Here is a 21,810-nt window from a genome sequence, read left to right as displayed (position 1 = left end):
TCGTGATGAATAAAACAATATTTTTTATCCCGCTGTGACGTTGGTCTCGTAGTGAATTAGGTGGAATTCATAAAATATTCTGGATGAAAATTTGTTCATCAAACTCAAACAAAGTCAAATAAAAATGAGCACTGACACATTTCTAATCAATAGACTGATAAAGTGATTGATCCATTGATAAACATCATCCTGAGAGTAATCCAAGTCCCTGTTGGAGTCAGTCAGAGCATTTCCATAGAGAGTGACTTTGCATCAGCAGCACCATGCTCCAGTGCTCTGGGAGAGTTTATAGTCCTGAGAGTTGAAGACTGGATGACTGACAGCTGTCCTTCATGACAACAGAAGACACAGAAATCCTCCTCATCAAAAACATGACTTTGATCTGCGTCCTCATCTGGACTCTCCTCTGCTGCTGCTTCACAGGTAAAGTCCAGAGAATCAAACTCCTCTCCTCTATCAACATCCGTCCCTCTGAAATGAAGCCCACAAAACCATGACGCTGCTTTATGTTTTTGTCTCTGTGTCCTCAGAGTCCAGAGGTCAGTATACAGTGACTCAGCCTGGAGCAGCGAGCTCTGCTGTGGGACGCTCCGTCTCCATCACATGTAGGACCAGTCAGAATGTTCATGGTGGGAACTGGTTAGCCTGGTACCAACAGAGAGATGGAGAAACTCCTAAACTGCTCATTTACCTTGCGACCACTCGAGTATCAGGGATTCCAGATCGTTTTACAGGCAGTGGATCAAACTCTGACTTCACTCTGACCATCAGTGGAGTCCAGACTGAAGATGCAGCAGTTTACTACTGTCAGAGTTATCATTACATCAACAGTCAGTATGTGTTCACACAGTGAAAAACCGTCGTACAAAAACCTCCCTCAGTCAGACTGAACAGAAACTGAACTGACTGCTGCAGCTGGAAGCTACTGCAGAGACTGATACACTTCACTGAGGACACACACACACACACACACACACACACACACACACACACACACACACACACACACACACACACACACACACATTGTTATAATGAATTGTTATAAGTTCTGATCTGATTTTCCAAATAATTAAGAGGAATCAACCTGGGACTCCAAGAGGATTACATGTTTAGGTATTGTTGCTTTAACGTTGAGTTGAAATGAAAAATGTCTTTTTAAGTCTCAGTCATGACCTTTGACCTCAGCTTCATTCTAGATCACAACATCTTTAAAGACACAGCATGAGATACCTTCATGATCAAAAATGGGTCAAACAGAACCTGAATATCCTTTAAATTGTGGAAGTTATTCTTAAAACACAAAGATGCATCCCTGAAATAAAATAAGTTTCTCGTGACTTGAATCTCAGCCTCATATTTGATAATTGTTAAACACAGTGAAAAGAAAATATGAGAGCATAGATCAGCATCATGGACAAATCTAACCCAAAACCATCTACATCCTTCAAACTACATGAAATATAATACAATATTTAAATGATCAAAATAAATGTCATTATCAACTGGAAACATGAGACAAAAGATACAAATAACCTTCTTGATAAAAGTAAAACTAGCAAGTTAATTTCATCATGATCTTCACTGATCCTTTTTGCCCACTTTAATTTACCTGCTTTTTCTCACCACTGTAAACTGAAGACATCATCATTTTGTAGTTATGGACTTTAATAAACAGATTTTTTACATAAAATGATCTCTAACAGAGAAAACACCCTTCATCATATTCTAGTATTCTCTCAACAGTTTCAGTTGGTAGAAAGAATAAGGCAACTGAAAGTCATATGAAGATGTTCAAGATGTTCAAATCCCGGTTATGATATTTTAATTTACCATCCATCAGGCCCTGACAGCTGATTTTTAAATTACTTCAATGACTTTTTCTAAACAAGATTTCATTAATCTGGTTATTAATATGAAAACTTCTTCTAGTCCACGTGACATTGTACCCACTTCTTTGTTTAAAAAACGTTATGGGTTCCATTGGTCCTTGTCTGCTCTTTATAATCAATAACTTGTTGATATCTGATCAGGTCCAACCTTATTTAAAACAAGCTGCTCATCAAACACTTCTCAGAAACACAAACCTTGATTCTTCTTTGCTCCAGAACTACAGGTCTGTTTCTAAGTTACCTTTTATAGCTACAGTTTTAGAAAACATGGTTTCTAATCTGTCTTAGATGAGCTCAACATTTTGGAGTTTCAGTCTGGTTTCAGTCAGTTGTATTCAACAGAAACAGCTCTTCTCAAATGATCTGTTGATGCACGGTGATGCAGGAGGATGTTCTGTGTTGGTTCTATTAGATCTTACTGCTGCTTGGTTGAGGCTCAGGCAGTGGGTGGGTATCTCTGGATCAGCTTTGCAGTGGTTCTCTGCTTTCATTTGTGACATTAAAATAAAGACACTGAAGAAAACAATAAACACAGTGTTTTCTGTGTGTGGTACTGTTTGTCTCATGCAGTGCAACACATCTCCTTCACACAGAGTTGATCAGATTGCTGATTGTGGCCTGTGGGATGTTGGTCCTCTCCTCTTCAGTAGCTGTGTGAAATTACTGGATGTTGGCGGGAAGTGGAACACGCTGCTGTAACCTCCGACCCAGAGCCTCCCAAACATGTTCAATGAGTGACGTGTGTGCTGAGTCTGCAGGTCGTACAAGAACTGGGATGTTTTCAGCTTTCAGAAATAATTTACAGATCCTTGGTGACCATTTGGCCACTCAAGTCAGTTATGAAGTGCAGTCAGGTCAAAACATCAGTGAGGATGATTAACACACAGATGAACTTCTCTGAGATGGTTTCTAACAGTTTGTGCAGAAATTCTTTGGTTGTTCAAATGAACTGTTGCATCAGCTGTCTGGTTATAGTAATTATTCAAATTGCTCAACAGACAACTGTTAGCAACAAAGTTTAAACTCATCTGAAAAGTCTATAGAGGACATTTAAATCATAAAAGTCCACAGGAAACAACATTTATGGGGTTCATATAGGCATTATAGGAGTTTACAGTAGACTAACAATATTCACCATCAAATAAATATTTGACTGGATGCGTGAGCTGAAAAAACAACCTCAGTTCCAGTTACAGTCAGTTTTTTATGATCTGAATAAAGTTAAAAAGATGATTATTAAGATCTGCAATAAATGTCTTAAATATTTTTGAATCTGAAAGATTTAGTTCATGTAAGTTCATATTCATACTGTAGCACCAGGGATTTACTGTGAGTTGTCTGTAAACTCAGACCAGGATGACCTCAGTACCCTGACCTTAATGAAGTCTCTCAGGACATTAACTGGTGATTCAAAGAGTTAGTTTTATCATCTGTTCTCAATGGAGCAATGAGTACTGCTGTTAAAAATACTGAGTTGGAGTCACAGACTGGATATGTCAGTTTTTCTAAATTGATTTGGCTCATTTCTCACAACAGTCTTAATATTTTCGAAACTGTAACTGCAAATGTCGCATCTGTTTCATGAGACAACACAACTCTATTGCATGTTGGCAACAGGTAGTAAGTCGCCCGAAACATTTGATTTATGCTTCAAAACTGTGTTACTGTGTCAGTAAATTTGCCATACCAACCAAAATGAAAAGTTATTTTGTCATCATGTGAACCGTACGGCTCAAAAGACTTTGGCTAAATGCAAATATTTATCAGAGAGTGACTTTGCATCAGCAGCACCATGCTCCAGTGCTCTGGGAGAGTTTATAGTCCTGAGAGTTGAAGACTGGATGACTGACAGCTGTCCTTCATGACAACAGAAGACACAGAAATCCTCCTCATCAAAAACATGACTTTGATCTGCGTCCTCATCTGGACTCTCCTCTGCTGCTGCTTCACAGGTAAAGTCCAGAGAATCAAACTCCTCTCCTCTATCAACATCCGTCCCTCTGAAATGAAGCCCACAAAACCATGACGCTGCTTTATGTTTTTGTCTCTGTGTCCTCAGAGTCCAGAGGTCAGGTCACAGTGACTCAGTCTGGAGCAGTGAGCTCTGCTGTGGGACGCTCCGTCTCCATCACATGTAGGACCAGTCAGGATGTTTATAGTGGGAACTATTTATCCTGGTACCAACAGAGAGATGGAGAAACTCCTAAACTTCTCATTTACCTTGCGACCACTCAAGTATCAGGGATTCCAGCTCGTTTTACAGGCAGTGGATCAAACTCTGACTTCACTCTGACCATCAGTGGAGTCCAGACTGAAGATGCAGCAGTTTACTACTGTCACAGCTGGCACTACATCAGCAGTCAGTGGGTGGCCACACAGTGAAAAACCGTCGTACAAAAACCTCCCTCAGTCAGACTGAACAGAAACTGAACTGACTGCTGCAGCTGGAAGCTACTGCAGAGACTGATACACTTCACTGAGGACACACACACACATAGAGCACACCTCTATCAAAGCAGGTTCTTTGCAGATGACATCTTGTTATACATCACAATTTTTTCATCCTCCCTTCTTTCAGTCCCAAATCTGATCACCGATCAAAGCAGGATTATTATTCTTTTATATGTACAGCAAAGTTCAATCCACAGTTTTAGTGCACAGAGTTTACATTTCAGCATATGAAAATATTAACTGACATAAATCCTCTGACTAAGATCTAACATACTGGGCCACATGGTCCCTACAAAGGAGAGAGCATGAAGTAATTATTTCTTAGAAACAGAACAATATAAGAGAAGAACTTAAGCTTACAATGACATAGATAATCAGTAAGATCAGCAGTGTCGGTGTGCATGAGTAGAGATGTGAGTACATGTAATGTTGTAAAAAGCAGCATTTTGTCTTTTTTTTCTCCCACAATAAATAAACTGTTTCCTGATCTAAAAGAATACTGTCAGGTGTTGAAACTGTTCTCAAATCTGTGGACATTGACACCAGTCTGTTTGACAGCTGATACAGCTGTGGTGCTCTTCATAAGTAACTGTCAGCTTTAAATCACTAACAAGCAGAGGAAGACAGAGAACAAGGCAGGTGGGTTCATGCAGGCAGAATAAACAAGGCTGGACAGATGAGGATGCAAGTGAGATAATCTGGAGGAGAACCAGTGGAAATGAACCTGCATGTATATTACTGAGCTGATCAGGGGAAATAGGAAACAACTGAGTGAGTGAGTGAGAAGATCAGGTGGTGGAAACGAGGAGTAAAGAGTTACTGCAGGACAGGAAGAGGAGGGGCCGGATCTGGAATAACATGAGAGTAAGTAAAAGAGCAATGCAACAGAATGGAAAAACAGATGTGAAACAACAGCTGCACAAAAACGGAGACACTTTAGAAATTTACACTAAAGTCGATATAAAACAAAAACACTGTCAGTAAATACAGTTTATACTGTATTAAATTAAAATGGTAGTTTGTTGAAATATGAATTTTAAATATTTGTTTTCATGGCCAGACACATGAGCCTGGCTTTTCCCTGCTGCAGCTCCTCACTGGAGGGGGGCAGCACCGTCAGGGTGGGACGAGCATCACCTAGGAGACACCAATCATCTTAGATTTCCATAGAGAGTGACTTTGCATCAGCAGCACCATGCTCCAGTGCTCTGGGAGAGTTTATAGTCCTGAGAGTTGAAGACTGGATGACTGACAGCTGTCCTTCATGACAACAGAAGACACAGAAATCCTCCTCATCAAAAACATGACTTTGATCTGCGTCCTCATCTGGACTCTCCTCTGCTGCTGCTTCACAGGTAAAGTCCAGAGAATCAAACTCCTCTCCTCTATCAACATCCGTCCCTCTGAAATGAAGACCACAAAACCATGACGCTGCTTTATGTTTTTGTCTCTGTGTCCTTAGAGTCCAGAGGTCAGGTCACAGTGACTCAGTCTGGAGCAGTGAGCTCTGCTTTGGGACGCTCCGTCTCCATCACATGTAGGACCAGTCAGGATGTTTATGTTTATAACAACAACCACTATTTAGCCTGGTACCAACAGAGAGATGGAGAAAGTGCAAAACTGCTTATTAAGCTTGCTAATCAACGAGTATCAGGGATTCCAGCTCGTTTTACAGGCAGTGGATCAAACTCTGACTTCACTCTGACCATCAGTGGAGTCCAGACTGAAGATGCAGCAGTTTACTACTGTCAGAGTTTTCACTACATCAACAGTCAGCATGTGTTCACACAGTGAAAATTTGTCGTACAAAAACCTCCCTCAGTCAGACTGAACAGAAACTGAACTGACTGCTGCAGCTGGAAGCTACTGCAGAGACTGATACACTTCACTGAGGACACACACACACACACACACACACACACACACACACACACACACACACACCCTAAGTAGATCAATGACAAAAAAGAATCTGAGAGGAAATTAAATTACTTTTCCCTTCAATTCTCACCATCCATTCATATCCCATTATAATCTCATGTTCTGATCAAAAACAGCTGAGTTGAGATGATTGATCAGAAAAGTTTTGTCCCCGATCTTTGATTTCTGCCTCATAATGATCACAGTTAACTCATTGTTTTCACAGATCAGTATCATGATCAAAGCTCATCCAATAAAACTGTATATATTTCCTCAATAACACAATATATAATTTTACATAACCTCAAGGTTCTATGCTGGGTTCACTGCTGTTTGCATTGTACAAACAGCTTTCAGACAGACATCTGATCATTTTAAAGTTATCTTCTATTAACACATTGATCAGTAGCCCTACACTCCAAACTATGACACTGCAGGTATCCCTCTGCAGGAAAATGAGCAATAATAACTATGTACTGTCCAGATAGACTTTCAAAGTAAAGGCACAGAATCTACTTGGTTTGGTTAAGGAAAAGATCATGTTCTAGTTAAAATAAGTAACTCTACATTGTAACTTAACATACCTAATGTAATGTACTGTAACCTCATTGGAAATTAATAGAATAGGATAGAACAGAAAATATTTTATCATAACTAACATAAGTTAAGTAATTTGGTTTCACACAGGACATGAACACTTGTTTCTTGTGTGTAAAAAGTCCTGTGTTTGATTGACCATCCATCCACCCACCTACAACACACACAGACTTTCTTACTCTTTATACTCAGTCACCAGACTTAGACAGCACATCAAAACACAACACTAGAGGTGTGTGTCAAGACATTATGGTACAATTTTAAGCATAAAGGAACTGACCAAGCTACTGTATTCAAAGTGTTGGACAGGAACAAGGACAGGCTGCTCCTATCATTGTTATGCAGAAGATATTCAAGTCTGTACACTGTTTAAGACTCAATCTTTTCTCAAACTGTCTGCTCAACAAAACTGGTTTAACTTACCCTCCATAATCTTTGTGTTTCAGTGAGACAGGCTTTGAGTGTTGACCAGCAGGTAAATTATTTGTTTCACTCCTGTTTCCACAACCTCACATTTTCTAACTTCAGATCCATTGTGTCTCTATTTGAGATAGAAATCTTTATTCATGTCTTTATTTCCTCCCGTCTTTTTGACTGTAATCCCTTTTCTGCTGCCTTAACAAGGCCACTTTTCACCATTTACAAGTAGACAAAATTGCTGCTGCCAGGCTTTTAAACCAAGTGATACAAAAGGTGTCATGTAACACCAGTTTTGATTTCTTTACACTGGATTCTCTTCAAATTCAGGATCCAATTTAAGATTCCTGTGATCATGTTTAGAACCTTGAATGGTCAGGTACCTGCCTTCATTAAAGAGCTACTGCTGCCCTGTTCTGAGGTTCTCTGATCAGAGTTTGTTGGTTGTTCCACACATCAGGATCAAGATAAGAGGAGACTCTGTGTTTAAAAGCTCCTAAACTTTGGAGTTCTCTCTGATTGGACTTGGACTCGTCTAAAAGGCAAGAGGTCAAGAATAATCTGTTTCTTCTGTTTAATTTGTTTTGCCTCATTTTTAGCTGGATGTCTGCATTTTAAGTCTGTAACACACAACACTCTTATTGTTCCTTTTTCTTTATTGTGAAGCACTTTGTGATTTCTGCTCATGAAAGATGGTATTCAAATAAAGAAAATGACTCACTTTCCATAGAGAGTGACTTTGCATCAGCAGCACCATGCTCCAGTGCTCTGGGAGAGTTTATAGTCCTGAGAGTTGAAGACTGGATGACTGACAGCTGTCCTTCATGACAACAGAAGACACAGAAATCCTCCTCGTCAAAAACATGACTTTGATCTGCGTCCTCATCTGGACTCTCCTCTGCTGCTGCTTCACAGGTAAAGTCCAGAGAATCAAACTCCTCTCCTCTATCAACATCCGTCCCTCTGAAATGAAGCCCACAAAACCATGACGCTGCTTTATGTTTTTGTCTCTGTGTCCTCAGAGTCCAGAGGTCAGGTCACAGTGACTCAGTCTGGAGCAGTGAGCTCTGCTGTGGGACGCTCCGTCTCCATCACATGTAGGACCAGTCAGAATGTTTATGCTTCAGGCAGCACCCACTTTTTAGCCTGGTACCAGCAGAGAGATGGAGAAACTCCTAAACTCCTCATTTACCGTGCTAGCACTCGAGTATCAGGGATTCCAGCTCGTTTTACAGGCAGTGGATCAAACTCTGACTTCACTCTGACCATCAGTGGAGTCCAGACTGAAGATGCAGCAGTTTACTACTGTCAGAGTCTTCATAGCATCAACAGTCAGGATGTCATCACACAGTGAAAAATCGTCGTACAAAAACCTCCCTCAGTCAGACTGAACAGAAACTGAACTGACTGCTGCAGCTGGAAGCTACTGCAGAGACTGATACACTTCACTGAGGACACACACACACACACACACACACACACACACAAACACACACACTAAGTGGTTTGATCATTTTTTCATTGTTGCTTAAACAAACAACGTATCAAAACAGTTTTCATGACAAAAAAGAATCTGGGATGGATCAACTTTCTTTCTCCTTCACCTCTGAATATCCATATAAATCGCACTATGATCTCATGTTCTGATCAGAAACAGACAACTTCAGACAGTTGATTAGAAACGTCTAGGTCCCGATCTTTAATTTCAGCCTCATACTGATCACAGTGGACTCACATTTTTCATAGATCATAGATCATCATGATCAAAGCTCAGGCAGTAAAACTGTATACATTTCCTCAATCACAGACCATATCATTTTACATATATAAACTTAAAAAAGTAAATAACAACTACAATTTGATAAGAGATAAAAGACATAAGAGATAACAGTGAAGGGTTCCTCTTCATTTTTTCATTTTATTTTACTTTTTTTTTACTACAAGAGCTCACCAATCCACCAATCTATTATTTCCATTGGTCCTTGTGTGCTCTTTACATTCAACACGTCATTGACTTCTGGTCATGTCTCAGTTTACTTGCTGTTTTAACCACTTCTCAAAAAACAAATTTTGACCCATGTGCTCCAGAACTACAGGGACGTTTCTAGGTTACCTTTCATAGCTACAGTCTTTAAGGTGTTTGATAATCTGTTTTAGATGAGCTCATCATTTTGGACTTACAGTCTGGTTTTCGTCAGTTGCACTGAACAGAAACGGTTCTTCTCAGAGTCTCAGGTCATCTGTTAGTGTATGATAATACAGGAGGATGTTCTGTTTTGGTTCTATTAGATCTCAGTGCTGCTTGACTGAAAGGCTCAGGCAGTGTGTAGATATCTGTGGATCAGCTGTGTTCTCCTCTTCACAGGATTTTCTTTGTTCAACACTGTGTCTCACCAACTGAATCTCTGTCTTGTGGTGTTCCACAAGGTTCTGTAGTGAGTCCACTGCTGTTTGCATTTTATATGCCTCCTTTCAGGGAGACATTAAGTCATTTTAAAGGTATCTCCTAATAACACATTAATAAGTGGCCCTATGCTTCAAACTATGACATTACAGATATCCCTCTGCAGTAAAATTAGCAAGAGTAAATTTGCAACTTCTGGGTAGACTTTCAAAATAAAGGCACAAAAACTACTTGGTTAGGTTCAGGAAAAGATCATAGTTTGATTAAAATAAGTAACTCTACATTGCTGAAGTCAACATACCTCATGTAACGTGACGTGTATCATAAGTTGTATGTATGTAACATAACTTGTGCAAGTAATGCAACTTGGTTTCACACAGGACATGAAGACCAGTGAAAGTCCTGTATTTGATTTATCCATCCATCCACCCCACCTCAAGTGGTCAAAATTGATGACCACACCTTTAAACCAAGTCTTAAAAAAGTGACATGTAACATGAATTTTATTTTGTTTACATTCCCCTCAAATTCAAAATCCACTTCAAGATTCTTATGGTCTGTTACTGCAGCCCTGTTCTACCAGAAGGAATCTGAGATCCACTGATCAGGGTTTGTTGATTTTTCCACGTGTCAGGCTCGAGAAAAAAGGAGACTCTGTGTTTGAGATTATAGCTCCTAAACTTTGAAGTTCTCTCTGATTGGACTTGGACACTTTTAAAGGACAGCTCAAGAACCATTTGTTTCTTTTGTTTAATTTGTTTTACCTTTTTCTTGCTTGATGTCTGCAATTTCAGTCTGTTACACTGTCTTTTATTTTTTTATTTGTCTGTTATTGTGAAGCACTTTGCGATTTCTGCCCATGAAAGTTGATATTCAAATGAACAAACTGACTGACTTTCCATAGAGAGTGACTTTGCATCAGCAGCACCATGCTCCAGTGCTCTGGGAGAGTTTATAGTCCTGAGAGTTGAAGACTGGATGACTGACAGCTGTCCTTCATGACAACAGAAGACACAGAAATCCTCCTCATCAAAAACATGACTTTGATCTGCGTCCTCATCTGGACTCTCCTCTGCTGCTGCTTCACAGGTAAAGTCCAGAGAATCAAACTCCTCTCCTCTATCAACATCCGTCCCTCTGAAATGAAGCCCACAAAACCATGACGCTGCTTTATGTTTTTGTCTCTGTGTCCTCAGAGTCCAGAGGTCAGTATACAGTGACTCAGTCTGGAGCAGTGAGCTCTGCTGTGGGACGCTCCGTCTCCATCACATGTAGGACCAGTCAGGATGTTTATAATGGGAACCACTTAGCCTGGTACCAACAGAGAGATGGAGAAACTCTTAAACTGCTCATTTACTATGCTAGCACTCAAGCATCAGGGATTCCAGCTCGTTTTACAGGCAGTGGATCAAACTCTGACTTCACTCTGACCATCAGTGGAGTCCAGACTGAAGATGCAGCAGTTTACTACTGTCAGAGTTTTCACTACCCCAACAGTCAGCGTGTGTTCACACAGTGAAAAACCGTCGTACAAAAACCTCCCTCAGTCAGACTGAACAGAAACTGAACTGACTGCTGCAGCTGGAAGCTACTGCAGAGACTGATACACTTCACTGAGGAAACACACACACACACACACACACACACACACACACACACACACACCCTGAGTAGACTGAAAATCGTTGCTTAAAGAAACAATATATCCCATTATAATCTCACGTTCTGATCAAAAACAGCTGAGCTGAGACGGTTGATTAGAAAAGTTTTGGCCCTGATCTTTGATTTCTTCCTCATAATGATCACAATTAACTCATTTTTTTCACAGATCAGTATCATGAAGCACACTGACCTGCCATCTGCAAGAGCCCCTGAACTGCCCCCATCAACTGCCCTATGTGAGTTCATGCTGCCAACGGAAAATCACATCTTTAGACTCATAACCCAGTCCAATACTTCCACATGCCAACTGGATCCAATGCCCACAACCCTTGTTAAAGCATGTCTGCCCTCCATCATCCCTCTGATAACCTCCATCATCAGCTCCTCTTTGTCCACTGATACAGTTCCTCCCTCACTGAAAGCTGCCTTAATCAAACCAACACTGAAAAAACCTGGACTTGACTCTACAGATCAGAACACCTGCTGGCCCATATCTAATCTTCCATTCACCTGCCAAATCATTGAGAAAGTAGTTGCACTCCAATTTCAAAGCTACCTTGAAAACAATAACCTCTGTGAACAGTTCCGATCAGGCTTCCACACTAAACACAGCACAGAAACTGCCCTGGTCAAGATCACCAACAACCTCCTCCTGGCAGCTGATTCCGGTCAGCTCTCTCTCCTCATCCTCCTAGACCTCACTGCTGCCTTTGATACAATATCCCATCAACTCCTCATGGACCGTCTTGCCAGTATTGGAATCAAGGGCACTGTGTTCAAATGGTTTACATCCTACCTTTCTGACAGATCACAGTTTGTACAAATTCAGAACTATAAATCAGAAAGCACAACAGTCCATGACGGAGTTCCACGAGGTTCAGTATTGGGGCCCCTCCTGTTCATCATCAACCTCCTCCCTCTTGGCAATATCTTCCAGCATTATGGTATTCATTTTCATTCCTACGCTGATGACACACCGCTCTACTCATCCACTCTCTTTCAATAGCTGATGCCCCCATACCCATCTCCACACAAGTCAAGAGTCTTGGTGTTATCATGGACAGTACCCTCTCCTTCTCCAGCCATATAAACAATGAATCACAGACTGCCTTTTTCCATCTATGAAACATCTCCAGACTACGCCCTGCCTTAACACAGCACTCTGCTGACATCCTTGTCAATGTCCTGGTCACCTCACGCATGGACTACTGCAACGCAATCCTAACTGGTAACCCTAATAAACTCATCCACCGACTTCAACTCATCCAAAACTCTGCAGCATGGATCATTACCTGCACAAAATCCACTGAACATGTAACTCCTCTGCTTATTCAGTTACACTGGCTCCCTGTATCACAACGCATCAACTTCAATATCCTTCTGCTAACCTTCAAAGCCCTTCATAACCTGTCACCTGTCTATCTCACAGAACTCTTACCCATCTACACTCCACCTCGGCCACTTCGGTCTTCATCTGCTGATCTACTAATAATACCACCTGTTAACCTCAGTACAGTGGGTGCCAGGGCCTTCTCTCACGCTGCACCTAAACTCTGGAACTCTTTTCCCCACCATATCCATACACTGGACTCTTAAATTTAAAAAAGCCCTTAAAAACTTTCTAAACTAAAATACTTTCTCTAACTCCATTGATGGAATCTCATTTACCTCGTACAGTTACTGATTTTAATTTATTTCTGCTCTATATGTTTTGCTACTGTCCTTTTTGATTGTATGATTTTTATATGTGATCAATGCTGTTGTCATTTCTGATGTAAGGTGACCTTGAGTGTCATGAAAGGCAAAAGGCATGACAAAATTGCTGCTACCAAGCTTTTAAACCAAGTGATACAAAAGGTGTCACGTAACACCACTTTTGATTTCTTTACACTGGATTTCCTTCCAATTCAGGATATTCAAATTTCTGCTCATGAAGTTGATATTCAAATAAACAAACTGAGTTACTTTCCATAGAGAGTGACTTTGCATCAGCAGCACCATGCTCCAGTGCTCTGGGAGAGTTTATAGTCCTGAGAGTTGAAGACTGGATGAGTGACAGCTGTCCTTCATGACAACAGAAGACACAGAAATCCTCCTCATCAAAAACATGACTTTGATCTGCGTCCTCATCTGGACTCTCCTCTGCTGCTGCTTCACAGGTAAAGTCCAGAGAATCAAACTCCTCTCCTCTATCAACATCCGTCCCTCTGAAATGAAGCCCACAAAACCATGACGCTGCTTTATGTTTTTGTCTCTGTGTCCTCAGAGTCCAGAGGTCAGGTCACAGTGACTCAGCCTGGAGCAGTGAGCTCTGCTGTGGGACGCTCCGTCTCCATCACATGTAGGACCAGTCAGAATGTTTATAATGGGAACTGGTTAGCCTGGTACCAACAGCAAGATGGAGAAACTCCTAAACTGCTCATTTACGGTGCTACCAATCGAGTATCAGGGATTCCAGCTCGTTTTACAGGCAGTGGATCAAAGTCTGACTTCACTCTGACCATCAGTGGAGTCCAGACTGAAGATGCAGCAGTTTACTACTGTCACAGCTGGCACTACATCAGCAGTCAGTGGGTGGCCACACAGTGAAAAACCGTCGTACAAAAACGTCCCTCAGTCAGACTGAACAGAAACTGAACTGACTGCTGCAGCTGGAAGCTACTGCAGAGACTGATACACTTCACTGAGGACACACACACACACACACACACACACACACACACACCTCTTTCCCTGTGATGTTTATGTCGTTATCAGAGGTTGATCACAAACATCCTTGCTTCTCCACACAGGCAGTGCAGACGTCAACCTGCTGTACATGTGTGGAACATTTCCTCCAACTGAACTCCAGACAGAAGCATAAACAGAACTAATAGATGTCCATGATACACACAGTCAAGTCTGTATGCAGCGCAGTTTGTCAGTGTCTTTCAGCATTGTTTCCAAATATCAGTCCAAAGATAACTAATCCTAAACACCTTCAGGCGTACAGGCCTCTCACAGCCACAGAGCAACACAAAGGGTTGAAGGACAGTTGAAAAGATCAGTGTCTGTGATCTTCCCTGTATACAGGACATTTACAGACGTCACTTCATTTAAAAGGCCCACAGAATCATCAAGGAGCCCAGACACCCCAATAATGGACTTTTTCAGCTGCTGCCTTGTTGCAGGCGTTATCACAGCCTCAGAACCAGGACCAACAGGCTCTGTGACTCTTTCTGTCATCAAGCAGTTAGACTCATGAACACTACCTAACAATAACCTGACATTACCTGGATTAGACACTGAAGCTACACTGATATTGTTTTTACTCACTTTTATTACTGCTGAAAGTTCTTAGTATATTTATACTGAATAGCGAATTTGATGATGCACTTTATAAAGTTTGATGGTGCCGTTTGTTCTATGTAACCAAGCTCTTCATCTTAAGGACCGTCTACAAACATCTGGAGGAGTCTATGGTCCATGTCTCGCTTTAGTTTGCTGACTTTTCTTTGACCAACACGCAGTGACTGGCTGTTTATCTGAAACTGTAGAAATATGCACTGACTGACCTCAGCGGTGTGTCTTATCCCTGTAACTGTTTAGCATTGACACTGACAGCTGCAGAAGGTGTGAGGACGGTCTGTACCTTGTCATATGTCAGGGGACACTGCTGTCTCTCCTTCTGGGTTCAGAACAGGACCATATCTGACACCCTCTGTCTTACAAGTGTCATGTTGTTTTGTTTTCATTACCTTGTGTACTTTTTTCAACTGTTCATTTATTTATTCGCATATTTATTATCAGTAAACATAAACATTTTTAATCTTATAATGTTGGTATGTTTTAGTTGTTATTATCAGTGTTTGTCTTTCTTCCTGTGTACTGTATGTATATCTTTGATCTGGTTGCTGAGCTGCTGAATAAAAAGGCTCTGACAGAAAAATAAAGTTCTACTGACTGATTGAAAACAAATGCAAACAAATATTTCAATATAAATTCATTATGAAAAATTCACTAAACAAAGATATATGTTTACTTCACTGTTCTTTCCTTTCATGACTAAAACTCTGACTGTGTTCATCAGAAAATCCATCTTCATCTCAGACATCTCTTCATTCACACCAAGAAAAAATAATCTTGTATGCCGATGACATCCTATTATAGATCATAAGATTCTCATCTTCCCTTCTTGTAGTTATTGATCAGACCTTACAAATAATCCATGACACAAATTCTGGATTAAACAGAATTATTAAGACAGACACATCTCTTACTTTTACTATAACAAAGATGAAAACAACTGATTCAATGAAGTGGACTTTATTATTTTGAATTCTTAAAATTACAATAAGCAAAGAAAATCTTTATCAATGAAACATGTATTTAGAGAGTTAGTGAAGGAAAGAAAGAGATCAACAGAGAGAGAGAGAGTTACAGAGAGCAGACAGAGAGCAGTATGAGAGTAAAACCAGCAGCAGAGTCCCAGTGAGTCAGGTCAGGACTGGGAACACTGGTCTCTCCTCAGTGTCTCTGAGAGTGGAGTCTGGGAGCCCTGGGTGGCCTCACAGGTCACAGAGCCCACCTTCCTCCACTGGTCTGCAGGGAGCCTCAGGGTGCTGCTCCAGCTGTAGCGGCCGTCCTTCTCCAGCACAACGCGGCTCCTGCTCTCCTCCCAGCTGATGCTGCTGCTGCCGTCCACCTTCCAGGACAGACTCCAGTCTGAGGGGAAGCCCTTGTTGGCCAGACACATGAGCGTGGCCTTCCCCTGCTGCAGCTCCTCACTGGAGGGGGGCAGCACCGTCAGGGTGGGACGAGCATCACCTAGGAGACACCAATCAGCTTAGAGGACGGGGACCACACAGCTGTCAATCAACCAGCAGACACTTGGACACCTTTACTGTGTGAGAGTTGATTTTCTCCTTTAAGGAGTTTCTGTCAGATGTTTTTTCTGCTCCACCAGTCACTCACTCACACATTGTTTCACTTCCCTTTAAGAAGCCTCTCATGCATATCAGCACAGAGAGAATCATCATACAGAATGAGATGAAATATATCAAACTACACTGACAAGAAAATATACAAAACTTTGTTCTGAAAATCAGCAAAAGTCTCAACTATACATTACTTTAATGTATTTAGTGGAACCATAAAAGATGCAAAAAAAAATTCACAGACTGATTAAATGTTCATGATCTGGATTTAAATCATCATCAACAAACTGTTCAAAAGATTTTTTTAAAATCTGAAACAATAAATGACACAATGAACAGATGTTACACGTTTCGAATTAACAAATTTTAACTTCACTCGGTTCAGTTTTCTTTGAAGAATTTAATCTTACTTCCTTTGAAAACAGTTATTACTGACACAGAAAATTACAAAACTAATCATGATGAACATTTTTACAGTAAGATTAAAGTTTTATCTATCCTTTAGTTAAGGTTGTTAAAATTTCAGTATGACAGGAATGTCTAAAGAAATATAAACTGAAATAAAACTGCTCTGAGTTCAACTCAACGATAAAGGAGGAGAAATACGAGTATCAATGAAAAACGTCAGAATAAAAGAAGATATATTTATCTTAATAAAACATCCAAAATACTAATTCAAAATATAAATTTAACGTAATTTTCTGTAATATTTGTTCAGAAACTTACTTCCAACATCCAGTCTGGTTCCTCCACCGAACGTGTACCACAGTGATACAAACTCATTGAGCCGCCGTACAAAAACCTCTGACTGTAGAGAGACACGGCTCTCTGACTTTGACACAAACAAACTCAACAAAAACATCCCCAGTTTACCCAGTTTATGATGAGTAATAACTGGTTAAAGTGTTAAAAACCAGTTCACAAATATTCATTATGTAATGAACCATTTTTCTCTTTAAATGTTAAACATCTACAAACAATATCAGTTTCTCTTACAATCAAATAAATTAAAAGAAAATATTGAAAAGAAAAACTCACCAATAAATCCTGACAAATATAAATAATTATTATAAACATGTTTATTGTTGATCATGATGAATAAAACATTTTTTTTTTATCCCACTGTGACGTTGGTCTCGTAGTGAATTAGGTGGAATTAATAAAATATTCTTGATGAAAATTTGTTCATCAAACTCAAACAAAGTCACGTAAAAATGAGCACTGACACATTTCTAATCAATAGACTGATAAAGTGATTGATCCATTGATAAACATCATCCTGAGAGTAATCCAAGTCCCTGTTGGAGTCAGTCAGAGCATTTCCATAGAGAGTGACTTTGCATCAGCAGCACCATGCTCCAGTGCTCTGGGAGAGTTTATAGTCCTGAGAGTTGAAGACTGGATGACTGACAGCTGTCCTTCATGACAACAGAAGACACAGAAATCCTCCTCATCAAAAACATGACTTTGATCTGCGTCCTCATCTGGACTCTCCTCTGCTGCTGCTTCACAGGTAAAGTCCAGAGAATCAAACTCCTCTCCTCTATCAACATCCGTCCCTCTGAAATGAAGCCCACAAAACCATGACGCTGCTTTATGTTTTTGTCTCTGTGTCCTCAGAGTCCAGAGGTCAGATCACAGTGACTCAGTCTGGAGCAGTGAGCTCTGCTGTGGGACGCTCCGTCTCCATCACATGTAGGACCAGTCAGGATGTTTATATTTATAACAACACCAACCACTGTTTAGCCTGGCACCAACAGAGAGATGGAGAAACCCCGAAACGGCTCATCTATTGGGCAACTTCTCGAGGATCAGGGATTCCAGCTCGTTTTACAGGCAGTGGATCAAACTCTGACTTCACTCTGACCATCAGTGGAGTCCAGACTGAAGATGCAGCAGTTTACTACTGTCAGAGTTATCATTACATCAACAGTCAGAGTGTGTTCACACAGTGAAAAACCGTCGTACAAAAACCTCCCTCAGTCAGACTGAACAGAAACTGAACTGACTGCTGCAGCTGGAAGCTACTGCAGAGACTGATACACTTCACTGAGGACACACACACACACACACACACACACACACACACCTGACTGGTAAGATGACTGTAGTTCTTCTATCTGTAAAAAATGATTTACTGACAGAAAAAAAAATAAATAGGATTCAAGGATTCAAGGATTCAAGGTACTTTATTGTCATACCAGCTCACCTTTACAGTTTATGGTACGAAATTGGTACTCGGGTCCAGGATTGAGCCATAAATAATTAAAAACAAAGTATTTAAAGAGCGCAAATAAGGCAAGAGAAGAATATACACAAGACAATATACGGTAAGGCAAATATACAAGTAAGACTTGTATATTTGAAAATAACTGCATGACAGTTGTATTAACAGCAATGTAACCTTTAATTTTAAACCTGTATTGATGTAAAACCAATGAGAAAGGACAGATGTGAAGGACACCATGTTGCATTAACTCAGCTTCTGTAAAAATGACCTCCTTTCATTTTTTAACACAAACTCCTGTCAGCTTTAAGATCCCACATCGAAACAGTGACCCTGTTAGGCTGCATTGACAGAGCTGTCAGATATGACATGTACTTAATCCATTCTTCTTTTTAATCATTATCTAATGTTATAATATACAACTGATCTCACACAGCAAAACCCAGTCTCTGTGCATTTGTTGTATCTCTTGTGACCATTTAAGACAACAACATCAGACACTGCTGATGAGACAGAGAGTCAGTCTTCAAATGTGAGTCTTTGCCATGTCATTAGTCCAACTGGATAGTTCCAAAGTTTTAAAGCCACAGACTCAAACACACTGTAAACTTGACCTTTAAACCTGTCATGATGTCAAACCAACAAGTTTAGGTCAAAGCAGAAGAGGACAGAAAGGACAGATGTGAGGCACAAAATGTGGCACAGATTCATTTTCTCCTTTCATCTTTTAACAGCAGCTCTTTCCTTCTTTAGGAAACCACAACTGAACAGACACTGATAGGCTGCCCTGATGTCGACATAATCCCTTTATTTCTTTGAAAAATCATCAGACAAATGTCATGAAATTCTACTGATGTGACCATGAGAGAAACCCAGTCACTGTGGATTTAAGTTCCAGTGTGTAAGATTCAGGGTGATCTATTGGCAGACTACTGCAGAAACCAGATGTCAGCTGATACATCATTTCTTCCTAAAATAATCCTCTGACATTAATGTCACTGAGAAAAACTGTGAGAAATGAAACCAATCTACTTTTTCATTTAAGACAGCAGTCATTCTGATAAAAATGTGTCTGGACACCACTGGTTTGATGAAATAGTCTTTATTGTTTTAACAAGCAGAGAATATCAGCAATACAGCCAGTAACACAAATCACACTTTAAAATCATCGTGAAACAGGAGGAGAGATAGAAAGGACTATTACTTTATGCAGATGACACTCTGATTTCTGTTTATAACCCTGTAAATCATTGTTATATTTAGATTTTTAAACTTCAGACAATGAGAATAATTTCTAGGTATAAATTCTTCTTCAGGGACAGATGTTAGTAATAACAGATAGCTTTATGATCATTGAAACAGTGAATACGTCTAATAAAGTATATTGTTACTGGAGTTTAATAGACATAGATATAGATAAAACTGGAACAATTACAAAATAAGATCCACAGTTTTACAATCATTAACTAGTAATCTGGGAACCAGAGTTTTTATGGCTGAGATTTCAGCATTGATCTAATTAATATATAAGTCAAAGAAATAAAGTCAAAAGACGTGGCTTTTATGATACACATGATAAAATATTTATTGTTTTAAATGTTGAAACCATCAACACAAGCAAGAAAATTTTAAAGTTGAAACATGTCAAGAGAAAGAGAACAAGACAGAGAGCAGACAGAGAGCAGTATGAGAGTAAAACCAGCAGCAGAGTCCCAGTGAGTCAGGTCAGGACTGGGAACACTGGTCTCTCCTCAGTGTCTCTGAGAGTGGAGTCTGGGAGCCCTGGGTGGCCTCACAGGTCACAGAGCCCACCTTCCTCCACTGGTCTGCAGGGAGCCTCAGGGTGCTGCTCCAGCTGTAGCGGCCGTCCTTCTCCAGCACCCCGGGGCTCCTGCTCTCCTCCCAGCTGCTGCTGCTGCTGCTGCCGTCCACCTTCCAGGACAGACTCCAGTCTGAGGGGAAGCCCTTGTTGGCCAGACACATGAGCGTGGCCTTCCCCTGCCGCAGCTCCTCACTGGAGGGGGGCAGCACCGTCAGGGTGGGACGAGCATCACCTAGGAGACACCAATCAGCTTAGAGGACAGGGACCACACGGCTGTCAATCAACCAGCAGACACTTGGACACCTTTACTGTGTGAGAGTTGATTTTCTCCTTTAAGGAGTTTCTGTCAGATGTTTTTTCTGCTCCACCAGTCACTCACTCACACATTGTTTCACTTCCCTTTAAGAAGCCTCTCATGCATATCAGCACAGAGAGAATCATCATACAGAATGAGATGAAATATATCAAACTACACTGACAAGAAAATATACAAAACTTTGTTCTGAAAATCAGCAAAAATCTCAACTATACATTACTTTAATGTATTTAGTGGAACCATAAAAGATGCAAGAAAATTCACAGACTGATTAAATTTTCATGATCTGGATTTAAATCATCATCAACAAACTGTTCAAAAGATTTTTTTAAAATTTTAAACAATAAATGACACAATGAACAGATGTTACACGTTTCGAATTAACAAATTTTAACTTCATTCGGTTCAGTTTTCTTCGAAGAATTTAATCTTACTTCATTTGAAAACAGTTATTACTGACACAGAAAATTATAAAAACTAATCATGGTGAACATTTTTCCAGTAAGATTAAAGTTTTATCTATCCTTTAGTTAAGGTTGTTAAAACTTCAGTATGACAGGAATGTCTAAAGAAATATAAACTGAAATAAAACTGCTCTGAGTTCAACTCAATGATAAAGGAGAAGAAATACGAGTATCAATGAAAAACATGTTAGAATAAAAGAAGATATATTTATCTTAATAAAACATCCAAAATACTAATTCAAAATATAAATTTAACACGATTTTCTGTAGTATTTGTTCAGAAACTTACTTCCAAACTCCAGTCTGGTTCCTCCACCAAAAGTCCACCACAGTGATACAAAGTCATTGAGCCGCCGTACAAAAACCTCTGACTGTAGAGAGACACGGCTCTCTGACTTTGACACACTGAAATAAACCTAACAGCCCTCAAGATGAAGCCTCATGATTAAGGTTTGAAATTTACTGTCTAGCCGAATATTTTATATTTATTGCAATTCATTTTTTAACTTTCTATTGTTGAAGCAAACTTAGGCAGTGCAAAATATGATTGGAAAATATACATTATTATGGAAAAGTAACTATTTTCCAAATTATGTTGAATTACAAGGTGATAAAAAGAAAAAGTAACTCCAAAAATTAACGAAAATGGTAAAAATTTGACTTACTTCCAATATCCAGTCTGGTTCCTCCACCGAACGTGTACCACAGTGATACAAAGTCAT

The 21,810-nt window shown here is 40.0% G+C and overlaps 1 protein-coding gene and 2 pseudogenes across 1 annotated transcript; 1 reads left to right on the top strand and 2 right to left on the bottom strand.

Moving 5' to 3' along the window:
• The first annotated feature begins 5,768 nt into the window (after nucleotides 1-5,768).
• Nucleotides 5,769-8,631, top strand: LOC146313491 (uncharacterized). The gene is made up of 2 exons (XM_084739479.1): nucleotides 5,769-6,122; nucleotides 8,305-8,631. Exons 1-2 carry the CDS (start codon nucleotides 5,769-5,771, stop codon nucleotides 8,629-8,631), a joined length of 681 nt encoding a protein of 226 aa, XP_084595605.1.
• Nucleotides 8,632-15,640: 7,009 nt separating this feature from the next.
• Nucleotides 15,641-16,143, bottom strand: LOC146313490 (Ig kappa-b4 chain C region pseudogene; annotated as a pseudogene).
• A 3,706-nt stretch (nucleotides 16,144-19,849) lies between these two features.
• LOC146313489 (Ig kappa-b4 chain C region pseudogene) lies at nucleotides 19,850-21,810 on the bottom strand (annotated as a pseudogene).

This window comes from Lutjanus erythropterus, chromosome 16 (genome assembly GCF_056507025.1).
Source record: "Lutjanus erythropterus isolate fLutEry1 chromosome 16, fLutEry1.hap2, whole genome shotgun sequence".
NCBI lineage: Eukaryota > Metazoa > Chordata > Actinopteri > Lutjaniformes > Lutjanidae > Lutjanus > Lutjanus erythropterus.
The sequence above is the reverse complement of the archived record's forward strand: the minus strand, read 5'-3'. Positions and strand labels throughout refer to the sequence as shown.

Excerpts from the sequence above, each read along its gene's own strand:
- LOC146313491 (XM_084739479.1), top strand. The coding sequence starts at position 5,769 with ATGACGCTGCTTTATGTTTTTGTCTCTGTGTCCTTAGAGTCCAGAGGT. Across the intron at positions 6,123-8,304 it reads ACTACATCAACAGTCAGCAT|AGAGGTCAGGTCACAGTGAC; the intron begins GTGTTCACACAG and ends TCCTCAGAGTCC.